Genomic DNA, 14,698 nt, shown 5'->3' on the forward strand with positions numbered 1-14,698 from the left:
CTAACATGTCGGCAAAATTTTCTTCCCCTTGATACAAAAATATAACGTCCTTTTATCAAAAAAAAAAAAAAAAGACTAAATAATGATTCAAATCACATATTTCTTCTTTCTTTTTCCTTATTCATTGACTCAAAATTCTTTTTCTTATAGCAAAAATACCCGAAAATAAGATCAAAACTTTGAAAGTCAGTCACCACATAATAAACAGAACCTATCATCACTTCTACGCCTCTCCAACATCTCTCGTGATTTTCTCTATTCCCCTTGTTTTAATGACCTCCTTAGTTCCTTAGCCACTTCCACCATTTTTGGAACTTCCCCTCTAAGACCAATACATCTTTCTGAGAGGACAAGAAAAGCTTCCATTAGACAACGCTCTTCTTCTTCTAAAACCAAACTCATCTTTGGATCTACGATCTCACCCATTCTTCCTTCTCCCATGTACGAGGACAACCACTTCGGAAACTTGTTCTTCTCTCTCCAATTCTTCCAACCACAAAGCTCCTCAAAATTTTTTCTCCGGTCAAAAGCTTTTGCATGAAAACACCAAACCCGAAAACATCAGTTTTCTCCGACACTACGCGGTTGAAAATATAATCATTGTCCATGTAATCGTAGTCTTTACCAGCCCAAGTAAGCTTGACATGTGTTTCTCCTTTTGGAATCGAGACACAATAAGATAAATCATTCAACTTCGCTACGCCATTTTTATCTAATAATATATTTTTCAACCCCATGTTCCTATACACAAAGGGTCTTGGGAACGCAACGTGAAGATAAGCTAAAGCAGTTGCAACTTCCTCTGCTATCTTCATTCTCCTTCTCCATGACACTATCTTATTCAAATCTACAGGTGAGTATTGTCTCTCTCCACCATAATAAACTATGACTGGATATTCAAACTCAAAACAGCACCCAACCAACTTCATGAAATTTTTGTGATCACTCACCATCGAAGATATCGCTACGTCCTTAGGAGGTCCAGTGCAGATGTCTCTAGGGGGATGTGGACTTCTTCCCTTCATTTTCCTAAGTAGAATCATGCGATGGTTATCGAGCGTACCTGAATACCATTTCCCATGAAAATATAATTCGGAAACACGACTACACTCGCAGATGTTTTGACGTCTTTCAAGGATGTTACACTTGCAAAAATGTTTTTGAGTGGCTTTGAGGATTTGATCAGCAGTGAAGAATTTGATGGAATTTGGTTTGCCATCACAGCATTGGATTAGCGCTTCTAGAATTTTCTCTCCTCTCCATTGGTCTCTGTCCCACGTCTGTTCTTTAACAACGGCTCGTGACTTCTTCTTCTTCCACCAACCCATCTACATACACACAAAAAAAAACTTTGCTTTGAAAACTAAAATGACGCAAACTGAAGAACTCACTCATACTTGTAAATGAGAAGGAAGAACAGTATTAATATAAGCCTCGAATGATATTATTTTAGAGTGTTTGAGGGGTCAAAAACTAATTTTTATGACCCGTTCAAGATTCTAATAGAAGTATTTTTTTCTTCTTCTAAAAAATTATGAAATGTAGTTTTTAAGGTTTTCGCCAATTCTTAATGAAGAATACAAAGCTATATTACTTGGCTTTCACCTAAAGCATGTTTTCTTCCTAAGACTTTGTTTTTGTTTCTTTGATAATATTTATAACTCATAATTTGTTTAACTCATTAAAAAGAGTTATTATTATTTTTCAATTTTTTTTTAAATTAAATACTTAGATATTTTATGTTAGTAATTTCAACTTTAGCAAACAAGAAAATAAAGGTGAAGACATACATACAAACAAATCTTAAAAGTCAATTTTAAAATTATAGTCAAAAATAAAAAAAAACTAGAAAACTGGAAAACTATTATGAAAAAAAACAATTAGCCAAAAAGAAAAGCATTTAGAAAACGATAAACATTCATGGCCATTAATGTTTTGAATAGAATAGTCCACAGTGACTTCCTTGTAGGAAAAGTTCTTGATGGAGTTGGCCGTTTGGGAGATATTTCATAATATGTTTTCCAAAATGCAACAAAAAAAGCTCACATTACCATTTTTTATGCTTCAAAAATTATCAATTCGTCCACGTAGTCTTCATGACTTAATAGTACTTTTGTTAATTAGGTACGTGTAACGTATTCGTTAAGCAAATCATTATTCACGCGTGCATGAATAGATGGCCATGCATGGGGACACCGGACACATATGTAGTTTCATATTACAGCGTAATATACATGATATCAACTAGAAAGATCCAAAAAAACTTCAAAAGCCAATTACAATTGGATTATATGTATCTTAGATAGCTGATGAAGAATACACCTGTTGCAGCGGACGTGTTTTCCTATGAGCTTGACGCTATAGGGGAATGGCTAAGCATGGGACATGACACATCTCCTATGAAAAAATATGAGAGTAGTAGACTATCAACTTCTCACACCAAACCAAACTCTTCGTGCTCTCATTCAAGACTGGCATAACAAATGAGTACCACACGCTTCCTCCTAGCTAGTTTCTTTTTAAACTCAACCCAAAAGTTTTGTAACTTTTTATTTTGATTCACATCTGCGTTTTTTTGCCAAGGGCGTTCCTGTTTCTGACAATGATTCTAGGCTGTACGTTGGTGAAGATGAGTTAAAACCTGTTCTTCAAGAGAGGCAGATGGAGATGGATTTTATGACTTTGAAGATGATAGCGAAGGAGAAGAGAGTCTAACGAGGATGAGAAGGAAAGCTTTATGGAATCATACTCTGGAGCAATGAGTGAGGAACATAAGAACTCAACTCTTGACAAGAGCTTTGAACATTTCAATCAACAACACTCTTCTAAGTAAGACGGGGTAATTATTCCATATCCATCTTGAAGCCATTTTGTTATGTAGGTTGTTATGAGTTTATGAGGTTGAGTTTTTGTTTTAATGATATTTTATCTGCATCTGCAGCAGGCCCGGCTCAGAATATATTTAGGCCATGTGCACAAACAAATTTTTAGGGCCCTTTCTTATACAAATCAAAAAAATTTAGGGCCCTTTTTGTGTGTTCAAAAAAACAAAAATGACCTTTTCATGTATAAAATTAAAACTGTATGACCCTAAATATACCAAAAAATTACAAAAAAAATGGTGAGACCCTGTGCCAAAGCACCGTCCGCACACGTCCAGAGCCGGCGCTGATCTGCAGGAATCATCCAAGATTTCAGAGGAGGAATTTACACCAACTGATGCAGATTTCAACCTTGTTTAAAACCTACTTGCGTCCTACTCTTCACAACAAGGACATCCTGGTCCTGCTTTCAATCTACTCGGCCTCATGGGAAATAGTGAAATGTAAGTTTTGTCTGACCAAAAGCGTGTTCAACATGTTTGAGTGTACTTTGTTTATGAAATCGATGATTCTGCTAAGTTTCTAATGATTATAAACGTGCACAGCGTCAGGGGCTCTCGTGTTGTCGAAAGTAAGCACAAGGCATGTGATCCAAGAAAGAAGACATATAAGAGAAACTTATGTACATGTATGTACACCATTACACATCATCAATCACAAAAGAACAAAAAGAAAAATCTTTTTTCTTTGTTTGTTCACAATAATCTCGACCACAGAAGCAGAAAACGTCTTCACTCCAAACACCCACATGAAAAATATCCAGTACTCAAATCATATATCATATTCATAGCATATCAATCCATCATTCTTCATTCATTTTAGGCTGCCAAGCCTCCATCACCATCACATTTGTCCATTAGTAGTAGATTCTTGAGAGGGATGACTTGATGTTTTGTTGTCACTCACTTGAAACAGAGAACCAAAAGAAGTCTCCAGAAAACCTATCCACAAATTTTTTTTCTGGTTTTTTTTATTTTTAATTTTTGAATACTTAAAAACACAATGTGGGAAACAGTCTTGATCTTCACAAATCCTCCAAAAGCTTATTAAAGCTTCCCCATAGACGACAGCCACTGTTCCATATTCTTCTTATCTGCAGATTTTAATTCAAAACAGAACCACACACTATTCAGTTCAGAATCCTCAATGTCTAAACAATAAATTATGGTAATAAATTCACTTCTAACTCGGTAATCAAGAAAAGCTCCAAGCTACAAACTTAATCACTGAGATCAACCTAAACATACACATATAAGTCAAATAATTGCTATTAATGATTTATGAAAATGGAAACAAGCATTACCAGAAGCAGGAGAGAGGAAACCAGTTGGAATCTGATTCCCTGAACCATCTATCACTTTCTTGTAACAAGGAACAAGAACCACAAACCCACCACCAGTATCATCCTCACTTTTAAACCCAGGTCCATGTGGTTCAACCCAACCAATGGACCACTCAGGATCATCTGGTTCAGGGAACAGCACATTCCCCATCTTACCCTCCTCCTCTCCTCTATCAACCCATCCTCTTTTCATCTTCTTCACCGAAGAAGAAGATCCAGTCTTAATAGTCTTCTTCAGTGAAGGAGATGATCCTTTTGAGTCTTTCTTAGTGCTACCACCACCACCACCACACAACCACCTGGGGAGACGAGGGAAAGAGACTGCCATCTTCTTCTTTATTAGATTCCTAAAAGAAAAAAAAAACTCCGAATCTCCGGAGATAAAACTGTTATCATTCAGCCATGGACCTATGCTTCTTTATCCTCTTCTTCTTCAACCTGTCACCAAATAATTAAATATCTCAACTTTTTTTAAAAATCATTGTCACTAACCAACACTAAAGCAAATTCATTAAAACCAAAAAGAGAGAAAATCTCCTATCCATTTAATTACATCATCATCATCACAATGATCAAAGTGGATTCTTCATATTAATTATCCTCCAGATCGGTGTTTCAATTTTAAAATAATAAGAAAAAAAACAGAAAAGCGAAAGCGATCGAATGAAGCCTCGATGTCCGTCAATGATTCGCCGGAATATTCGGCGGATATAAATGCTAAAAATATCCGAAGCGTAGATTACCGAGAGAAGATCAGATCGACGATGGAAGGAAACTCTAGAATCGCGTCGTTTCCGGCGTCTGTTTGACTTTTCTGTGACTTGTGGAGAAGAAGAAGAAGAAGAAGAAGCTCACATATGATCTCCTCTTCTGCTCTGTTTCTTCATTTATATATACTAGTCTCTGTTCTGGTTTCTTTCCCCCCGCTTTTGTCGGGCTTAACCAATTAAAGATTGATCCGACGGTTATTAGCGGTTTATTTGGTTTAATAGCAACTGTTTCTGTGCGCTTCTACCCTAGACTTCACAACACCTGATTCCTACCAGTTAACCAACAAAAAAAAGGATTATTAGTTGATGAGGATATAGAACCTCAATATTCTATTTTAGTTCTTGGTTTTAGGTTAATTCAGATTAAAAAATCAGATAAATTCAAGATTTTCAAGTTAAACATCAGTTTAGTTTATCCACTTCTTTATCCATTATAAAATCGCTATTCTCTAGAGAAATGGAGACAACAAAGGTTTCAAACCTCTTTGACCATCACCATATATTAGTACAGAAGGAAAATACGCATTAAAAATATTGTTATATTTATTGAATTTTTCTTAAAATCTATGTGTTTAACCCCTACGGAAAAATTAAGTTTTATGTTAAACATTGTATATACTGAAGCCTAAACTTTTTAGTGTTGTTTTAAAATTTCTAACCACATTCTCCATTTGTATTATTGTATGTTAAACTCTCTTTTATGGTATATGGAAATCTTAATATTTTTTTATCAATTAATTTAGTAAAACTTTATAATACTCCCTAAATCAGTAGAATAACCACTATAAAATCGCTATTTTCTTAAAAAACGGAGATAACAAAAGCTCCAAACCTCTTTCAACTTCATCATATGTTAGTGCATGATGCAAATATGCATTAAAACAATGTTGTCATATTTTTTGAATTTTTTTCAAAATCTATGTGTTAACCCCTACAAAAATATTGAATTTCGAAAAACGCTTTATATACTGAAGCCTATAATCTTTAGTGTGGTTTTAAAATTTCTAACCACATTCTGCATTTGTATTAATGTATGTTAAACTCTCTTTCATAGTATATGGAAATCGTTATAATTTTTTAATCAATTAACATAGTAAAACTTCATAATAGTCCCTAAATCAATGGAATAACACTATAAAATCGCTATTTTCTTGAAAAAGCGGAGACAACAAAGGCTTCAAACCTCTTTCAACATCATCATATGTTAGTGCATGATGCAAATATGCATTAAAACAATATTGGCATATTTTTGAAATTTTCTCAAAATCTATGTGTTATAACCCTTACTAAAATATTGAATTTTGGTAAATGTTTTATATACTGAAGCCTATAATTTTAGTGTGGTTTTAAAATTTCTAACCATATTCTACATTTGTATTAATGTATGATGAACTCTCTTTCATGGTACTTGAGCATCGTTCAATCTTTTTAAAATTAATTTTGTAAAATTTCATACTCCCTAAATTAGTGGACTAACAATTATAAAACCACTATTCTCTAGAGAAATGGAGACAACAAATGTTCCAACCTATTTTACCATCACCATATATTACTACAGAAGGCAATTATACATTAAAGCAATATTGTTATATTTTTTGAATTTTTCTCAAAATCTGTGTGTTAATCCCTACAAAAATATTGAAATTCATTAAATTAATTTATGTACTGAAACCTATAATTTTTAGTGTTGTTATAAAATTTCTAACTACATTCTAAATTTGTATTAATGTATGCTGATCTCTCTTTCATGGTACATGAGCCTCGTTTAATTTTTCTTATAAATTAATTTAGTAAAATTTCATATGGTTTTTAAATTAGTGGATTAACCATTATAAAATAGCTATTCTCTAGAGAAATGGAGACAACAAAGGTTTCAAACATCTTTGATCATCACAATTTATTAGTAAAGAAGGAAAATATGCATTAAAGCAATATTGTTATATTTTTTGAATTTTTCTTCAAATCTATGTGTTAACCCAAAATATTGTGTTTTACTTTAGATGCTCTATATATACTGAAGCCTAAATTTTTAGTGTTATTTTAAAATTTCTAACCACATTTTACATTTATATTAATGTATGTTAAACTCTCTCACGGTATATGGAAATAGTTATAATTTTTAATGAATTAATTTAGAAAATTTCATAATACTCCCTAAATCGGTGGAATAACCACTATAAAATGGTTATTTTCTTGGAAAACGTAGACAACAAAGGCTCCAAACTTGTTTCAACATCATCATATGTTAGTGCATGATGCAACTATGCATTGAAACAATACTGTCATATTTTTTGAAATTTTCTCAAAATATATGTGTTAACCCCTACAAAAATATTGAATTTCAATAAATTAATTTATATTTTGAACCCTATAATCTTTAGTATTATTTTAAAATTTCTAACCACATTCAACATTTCTATAAATGTATGCTAAAATCTTTTTCATGGTACATGAGCCTCATTTAATTTTTTTTATAAACTAATTTAATAAAATTTCATATACTCCCTAAATTAGTAGACTAACCATTATAAAATCGCTATTCTCTAGAGAAACGGAGACAACAAAGGTTTTAAACCTCTTTTACTATCACCATATATTAGTACAGAAGGTAACTATGCATTAAATTAATATTGTTATATTTTTTGAATTTTTCTCAAAATCTATGTGTTACTACGAAAATATTGAGTTTTATGTTAAGCGCTCTATATACTGAAGCCTAAACTTTGTAGTGTTGTTATAAATTTTCTAACGACATTCTAAATTTGTATTAATGTATGTTAAACTCTCTTCCATGGTATATGAGAATCGTTCTAATTTTTTATCAATTAATTAGTAAAACTTCATAATACTCCCTAAATCGGCGGAAAAAACAACTATAAAATCGCTATTTTCTTGAAAAACGGAGACAACAAAGGCTTCAAACCTCTTTCAACATCATCATATATTAGTGTAGGATGAAACTATGCATTAAAACAATATTGGCATATTTTTGAAATTTTCTCAAAATCTATGTGTAACCCTCTACAAAAACATTGAATTTTGGTAAATGTTTTATATACTGAAGCCTATAATCTTTAGTGTTGTATCAAAATTTCTAACCATATTCTACATTTGTATTAATTTATGTTAAACTCTCTTTCATTGTACATGAGCATCGTTCAATTTGTTTTTAAATTAATTTAGTAAAATTTCATATACTCCTTAAGTAGTGGACTAATAAAATCGTTATTTTCTAGAGAAATAGAGACAACAAATGCTCCAAATCTTTTCAACCATTATCATATATTTCTACAGAAGGCAACTATGCATTAAAGCAATATTGTTATATTTTTGATTTTTTCTCAAAATCTAAGAAAATATTGAGTTTTACGTTAAATGCTCTATATACTGAAGCCTAAACTTTTTAGTATTGTTTTAGAATTTTCAACCACATTTTACATTTGTATTAATGTATGTTAATTTTTCTTTTATGGTATATGAGAATCGTTATAATTTTTATCAATTAATTTAGTAAAACTTCATAATAATTCATAAATCGGTGGAATAACCACTATAAAATCGTTATTTTCTTGTAAAAGAGATACAACAAGGACTCCAAACCTCTTTCAACATCATCATATGTTAGTATAGGATGCAATTATGCATTAAAATAGTATTGTTATATTTTTGAAATTTTCTCAAAATTTACGTGAATAGTGAATAGTTTGTTTGGTTAATTAGAAAAAAGTTTCCATATAATAGATAAAAAGGTTATACAACTTAATTTCTAAGCAAAATGTAAAACTATTTTATTATATCCTCATCGTCAAACATGGCACATACAATCAGGAGCCGGATAAGTATAAATAGACTGTTTCGGTTTCCTTAACCGGATCTGTCCTTGTCTATTCACATGTCCTTCACCAATCGCCTGTTGAAAATCCACCCAAGTAATGCTCTTGTTCAAGAAAAGCTGTCCTATCAACGCCATGTTCGGTCTAATCGTCTTGAGATTCTCGAACGTCCTATGACCAACGAGAGCGTTGTGCATGTTTCCAGGCGACGCAGAGATGAACACGTCGCTGTGCATGCTCACGTAGTAATCAAGTGCAGCTAGTAAAGAAGCTTTGCCTTTGATACGAGCTCGTTCTTCAGAAGAAGCTAGGCTTCTCTTGTCTTCCATCCTTGGGAAGACTTGTCTTAGTGCTGAGATCCTAGCTTCTCCTCCATATACCTAGAAAGCATAAAAGGAAACAGAACATAAGAAGAGGTTAGAGAAGAAATATAAGTGAAGAGTCTGAGTCTGACCTTGTGGGAAGCGAGATAGAGACGAGTGTTGTTGTCGAAACCGAAAGCGGCTAAGAGAAGTCCCATCTCTTCAGGTGTTAGAGGACAACGTCCTTGACTTCTTAGCTCTTCGTCTGTGAACTGAGAGTTCAACACTCTTCCTTGCCAAATCATTTGTCGGTACTTCGCCAATGCAAGTTTCTCTGCTTTGCCTCCACCAAAGTCACACGCCGAATGTGCAGCCATGTCCTATATACAGAACAAACTTCTTATTACCAAACAACTCAAAAAGACATCACCAAAAATGTTAGGCATATGTACATTTATCCGGAACCGAGGAACCATACCAAAACCAAACTCAGATCCTATATCTCTAAAAAACTGAAACCGAACCGTGACCGAATGGGTACCCCGAATTTTTAAAATACATATTATATCTTTAAAATATTAGTTATATTTAGTTTCTAAATAACCAAATATCTTAAAATACTATTTATAAAAGTGAATTATCTGAAAAACCAAATCACTCTAATCTTTTTAGTCCAAATTATCCGCACTACCCAATACTTTTATCTAAACTACCCGAATTACCTAATATTTAAACTGAAAACCCGAATTATATAATATTTTAGCCATATTATCCAAAATCACCCGAAAAACCAAAAAGAACTAAACCGGAGCAAATTTGGACCCCTTTCTAAATATCAGCTGGTTTCCAACTTTGCTACAGAAACCGAACCTACTTTTGTAAGCACACGGAACAGTTCCTAAATTTCTAGAACGAAAAGCCGGTACCGATACCGAACTGAAACTGCCTAAAAAAGTGTAATGAACTGAGAGTGAACATTACCTTGTCAAAGCGAAGATGAAGAACAGCGAACTTCCCTGGTTCATGTCTACTGTTCGGATTCGTCATGTCTCCCAAATGATCCACACTCTTTCTGTCCTTTTCGCTTCTCCACAACGGGTTTCTAAGACGGCTCACAAGAGCATCACCAAGCGATGTAATGTGAGGAACAAACCTCAACGCTTGGAAGTTCACTTTGCATCTCAGCCGTTGAATCTCACCAGGTAAGTGATCAAACGACAGACGGTGAGAGAACGGAGAGATCGCAGCAATCCCATAGCTACCAAAAAAAAAAAAAAAAATCTCCAAACTTTTAAGACTCTTGTAACGTTTTCAAAACTGTCAGATTAACGTTAAATATACCTGTGAAGAAGCGGTGAAACATTCTCAATATACCATTGCGCAGAAGCGTGAACAGGAGCGGTTTTGACACGTGTTTCACGAACCGCCGCAGCGTAGTACTCTCTCGTGCTCCAAGAGTAGTCCTCAGGAAGCTCTTTAACTACTCTTACGTCATCTTTTAACGCATCGATAAAGTGATCCACGTCGAAGATGTCAACAAAAGAGCTCGAGTCTTGCCAAACGGGATTGATTTCAAGAAACGGGATCACGAGCGTTGCGTTTAGGATCTTAGCGACTGCGACTGCGTCGCATATACCCATTCGTTGCTGGTTAAGTCCTCCGTCGAGAAACACTTGGATATAGCTTTTGGTCTTATCCGGTAATGCTGCTATTCCAAAGATTAGAGAGAGATTAATGTAAAAACTAAATGAGAAATGTTGTTTAATAGTAGTACTTACAAGGGGGATCTTCGAGATCGATGCATGGACTCCATCCTTGGTCAGTCATTGGCTTCCATAGATCAGACTGCTCCCCACTTGGCTGAAATTAATTTAAAAAAAAAAACAAAAAAACAAGTCTCATCAGCTCATTTATTTTCTGAAAATCATTTTAAAGGAATCTCTCATTCTTACCCGTTGTAAAGCACTCTTAAGCAAAGATAAGTGTCTTGGCTTTATTGTGATCGCTTCCTGCAAAAAGAACAATGGTTTAGTTCCATCAAGACATGAAACTAAACAAGTCTTGAGTTATTGATTCCTCAGGTCCCAGACTAATTAAATTTCAAGTCTTTAAATTCAATAAACCCAATAATAAATCAAAAACATACTAACATAAACCCCGTTGGTGTCTCTGTCTATTAAACTTTCTATAAATAGATTCGAATTGAGAAATTTCTTCAACGGGAAAGTTTGAAACTACTATTTCTGGAATCATGAAAACATAGTCGAGTGTTTATAATACAAAACTTACAGATGAAGAATACGAAGTGGAGGTGGAGGCGTTGCACAGCAAAACGACGACGTAGAGCACAGAGAGTAGTATCCCTCTTCTCAGGTTCGGATAAAGATTCATCACTTACTGTTTTGCTTCTCAGAAACGAAGAAATCTAGATCCAGTTTCCAGGAAAGTTAAATCAATCGATACTCAGAACACTCTACTTCTCCTTCTTCAACGTGTACGTTCTTCTTTAGTTGTTAGAGGATTGGGGATGTGAAAGCTTTCTTTCTTTCCTCAATTTTCCAGAAACGGTTTACAGAGAGAGAGAGAGAGAGAGAGAGAGAGAGAGAGAGAGAGAGAGGGAGCGCGTGGGTGCGTCTCACAAGGACAACTGTTCATTAACTTTGATGTCTTGTCTCTCCATGGGTCCCCTTGTCTTCATTTCCCATAACCATTTTTCACTTTTATTATTCTCGTGACACACTATAACGGTAAAATTACTTCAATTATTTTCGTTGACTCATGAATGTTGCATAATCACACAAATTATATAACGTGTAGTTCTCTAAATTAATTGAAACTTTTTTTTTTTTTTTTTGTCATCTGAATTTATTAAGCGGGACAAAGCCCAAGAGACTAAGCCCAACAACTTTACAAAAAGCCCAAACAGCAAACGGGCCAACGGAACAAAGAGAAAAACCCAAACAGATGGGCCAACCAAAGAAAACAAATATGGGCCGTCAGCCCATAGAGTAAACCGTCGAGGAGAGAGGGACACGTCACCCACCGCGTGTGCGTTCGCCCGGCGATGCATGCACACGTGTCAAGATGAAGGTCCGCTGTCGTCCACCGGAAGCAAGGAGGCGGCGCATCAGAACTCCGCCGCTAGCGGAGATCATCGATGAAACGGTTGCTACAAGAGCCAGCTTCAAAGAAACCCAATCGCCAACCGGATCTATCCTTCAGAAAAAAAACAATCATCTACAATCGATCTATCCATCACCGGCTTTCCAACTAAGGGAAAGAACAATCCGACTAGGAAAGAAAGAGAGACGATTTGAAGTTGATAGCCGGAAGAAGAGTAGATCGACGTAAACGAGAAAAAACCCGGAGTAAGCCGCCGTCACATAAAGGTATATGCGACGCGGAGACAAAAGCCGGCCGATCTTCGCCGGAGGAAAAGGCGAGAACGCCGGAGACAGAGTCCGGTCGGATGAAACCGAAACCGGAACCAAAAAGTGGATCTCTCTCACTCTCAAAAATCTTTGCCTCTCTAAAAGATAGAAATTTGATAAGAGAGGAAAGATTGTCTAGAGAGAACTCTCTCTCTAGGAGAGGAGAGAGATTGTAATAAGTCGCTTAATTGAAACTTTCTAACATTCCACTTTAATGTTTATTGGAAACAATTTTAATATGGGATAATATATCTTATCTCAGAAAGCAAGTATATATATATCAGAATAAACATTAATCAAAGAATTTAACTGAATTTGACTTTCTATATTTTTTTTTTTTTTTTTTTTTTTTTTTTTTTTGGTAAAATGTAAAGATATTATTACCAATTTTCAAATTTTTGACAGAAGTACAGAGGCAACAAAAAATAGAAAAATAAACAAAATCTAAACAACAACTTGATCTAGTCTAGCAGGGACAGACACAACCAACCAAACCGAAATCAAGCGGCTTCAACCATTCCATACTTACCACTTGCCGCAAGAGGTTAAACCACAGTTAAAACGAGAGACAGAACCCGGGTCTGTCTTCGAGTGGATGGGTTCCTCTCCACTTGTCTGAGTCGCTCTTCCTCTCCGAGGGGTCTTCGGTTTAGGTGGTGTCTCAGGTTTTCTTGGTTTGAACTCATCATCCCAGCACTGGAGTTAGTCGCTTGCGTTCTGTCTTCGAGTGGATGGGTTCTTCCGGCTGGTGTTGATGTTCTGGTGTGCCTTTGTGGAGATGTTGCTGTCCTCAACCCGTTTTGTAAAGGTCTTTGGCGCATAGCTACTTTGTGGCTGTCCGTCGGAATAAGGCTCGGTCTTGTTATTGTAGGTGTGCTAGGCCTCTGGCTTGACTGGTGTCGTGTTGGCGGATGTTCAGGAAGTCTGTCTCGAGCTGTTTTTGGTCGAGCCAAATCATAAAGAGCAGTTCATCGGGGAGGCCAAAAAAAAAAAAAAAAAAAAAAATTGACTTTCTATATTATTATACTGTTGTAATCAATCAATCCTTTTCAATTCATTTCCGTTTTTTTTTCTAAAATAAAGAAACATTCAATGACTGTGATTAGTGTAGATTGACATTTATTTTTTAGGACTATAAATAAATTGAGGTCTAATTACTCTGTTCTATCAAATTTAAATTGTTATTCCTTAGCACTAAGTCGCTTTGGCCGAGTGGTTAAGGCGTGTGCCTGCTAAGTACATGGGGTTTCCCCGCGAGAGTTCGAATCTCTCAGGCGACGTTTACTTTTTAAATTTTGTTTCCAAATGGAACCGAACTAATATAGTCTCATCGACGGTCGACACTGCTTCGCGCGTGTTTTAACTGCTTAGCTGACTTTTACACAGTTGTCCAAGATATAACGGTAACGAGTTCTAGAAACCCATCTAGAAGCCTAACTAAAGGCCCATATGCTAAATTTAATCGAAAGCCCATCTTCGTTACAGAACTGATTTCACATGGGAGTTGTCAATCTCGTCTATGGTTTGGTTTTCTATTATTATTCTTTTTCTAAAAGAGGTTTTCTATCATGTGATTTCACTGGTTTTGTAAAATTAAAACCAAACAAGATCATTTGTAGTTCAGTTTATTTCTATCTAGTTTTTCCAAAAAAAAACTAAAACTTCACTTTGGTTTGGTTCAGACTTCAGACTGTAATTAACACCAAAGTTTTTTTTTTATCTCGCACGTGATTTTTACCAATCTTTTAAGACAAGGTTAACAAAAAAAAAAAAGACAAGATAAAGACTGTAACTAACACCAAAGTTTAGTTATCTCGCACGTGATTTTAACTCACGTTGTTACTACTACCAACAGTAGAATAAAACACGTATAATTAAAAATAATACATGACATGTGGTATACTGAAAATTCTGTATGAATGATAAGAAATATTTTTTTTCATTCCACATGAATAAAGCAAATTTTTAGTACACGCCTATGATTCCATAATCATTTGAAGTAAATTCAAGCTAAGAAAAAAATATACTAATCACCTTAAAGCACCAGTCCTGGATTCGAGAACTTGACCACCAGTTGGGGAAGTTAATAACTTAATATATATTCTATGTAAAATGTTGACTATATATTTCATCTTAAA

General features: G+C 34.8%; 3 protein-coding genes and 1 non-coding gene across 5 annotated transcripts; 1 reads left to right on the top strand and 3 right to left on the bottom strand.

The window, feature by feature from the left end:
* Positions 1 to 410: 410 nt before the first annotated feature.
* On the bottom strand, positions 411 to 1,328 carry LOC106426209 (non-functional pseudokinase ZRK15-like). Its single transcript, XM_022696961.2, has one exon. It carries the CDS (start codon positions 1,326 to 1,328, stop codon positions 411 to 413), a length of 918 nt encoding a protein of 305 aa, XP_022552682.1.
* Positions 1,329 to 3,469: 2,141 nt separating this feature from the next.
* Positions 3,470 to 5,180, bottom strand: LOC125605818. The gene is made up of 3 exons (XM_048775281.1): positions 4,968 to 5,180; positions 4,186 to 4,662; positions 3,470 to 3,975 (listed from the first exon to the last, which is right to left on the bottom strand). The coding sequence occupies exons 2-3, from the start codon at positions 4,550 to 4,552 to the stop codon at positions 3,929 to 3,931; spliced, it is 414 nt and encodes a 137-aa protein (XP_048631238.1). The 5' UTR covers positions 4,553 to 4,662; positions 4,968 to 5,180; the 3' UTR covers positions 3,470 to 3,928.
* A 3,526-nt stretch (positions 5,181 to 8,706) lies between these two features.
* Positions 8,707 to 11,763, bottom strand: LOC125605819 (O-fucosyltransferase 39-like). 2 transcript variants are annotated; one of them, XM_048775283.1, is made up of 7 exons: positions 11,419 to 11,763; positions 11,082 to 11,138; positions 10,908 to 10,989; positions 10,471 to 10,834; positions 10,111 to 10,387; positions 9,282 to 9,509; positions 8,707 to 9,207 (listed from the first exon to the last, which is right to left on the bottom strand). In XM_048775283.1, exons 1-7 carry the CDS (start codon positions 11,518 to 11,520, stop codon positions 8,800 to 8,802), a joined length of 1,518 nt encoding a protein of 505 aa, XP_048631240.1. In that variant the 5' UTR covers positions 11,521 to 11,763; the 3' UTR covers positions 8,707 to 8,799. The 2 variants fall into 2 exon arrangements, with proteins under 2 accessions (XP_048631240.1, XP_048631239.1); XM_048775282.1 differs by having other exon boundaries at positions 10,471 to 10,837; positions 11,419 to 11,754.
* Positions 11,764 to 13,758: 1,995 nt separating this feature from the next.
* Positions 13,759 to 13,840, top strand: TRNAS-GCU. The gene has a single exon. It is a non-coding gene; the product is annotated as a tRNA-Ser (tRNA).
* The last annotated feature ends 858 nt before the right edge of the window (positions 13,841 to 14,698 follow it).

This window comes from Brassica napus, unplaced genomic scaffold, assembly GCF_020379485.1.
Source record: "Brassica napus cultivar Da-Ae unplaced genomic scaffold, Da-Ae ScsIHWf_806;HRSCAF=1155, whole genome shotgun sequence".
NCBI classification, from domain to species: domain Eukaryota; kingdom Viridiplantae; phylum Streptophyta; class Magnoliopsida; order Brassicales; family Brassicaceae; genus Brassica; species Brassica napus.

What these genes read in the sequence shown, in the direction of transcription:
- LOC106426209 (XM_022696961.2), bottom strand. Translation starts at nt 1,328, where the DNA reads ATGGGTTGGTGGAAGAAGAAGAAGTCACGAGCCGTTGTTAAAGAACAG.
- LOC125605818 (XM_048775281.1), bottom strand. Translation starts at nt 4,552, where the DNA reads ATGGCAGTCTCTTTCCCTCGTCTCCCCAGGTGGTTGTGTGGTGGTGGT. An exon ending in TTTCCTCTCTCCTGCTTCTG is followed by an intron (nt 3,976 to 4,185) that starts GTAATGCTTGTT and finishes TAAAATCTGCAG; the next exon opens with ATAAGAAGAATATGGAACAG.
- LOC125605819 (XM_048775282.1), bottom strand. Translation starts at nt 11,520, where the DNA reads ATGAATCTTTATCCGAACCTGAGAAGAGGGATACTACTCTCTGTGCTC. An exon ending in CCACTTCGTATTCTTCATCT is followed by an intron (nt 11,139 to 11,418) that starts GTAAGTTTTGTA and finishes TTCTTTTTGCAG; the next exon opens with GAAGCGATCACAATAAAGCC. An exon ending in TTCATCTTCGCTTTGACAAG is followed by an intron (nt 9,510 to 10,110) that starts GTAATGTTCACT and finishes TTCTGTATATAG; the next exon opens with GACATGGCTGCACATTCGGC.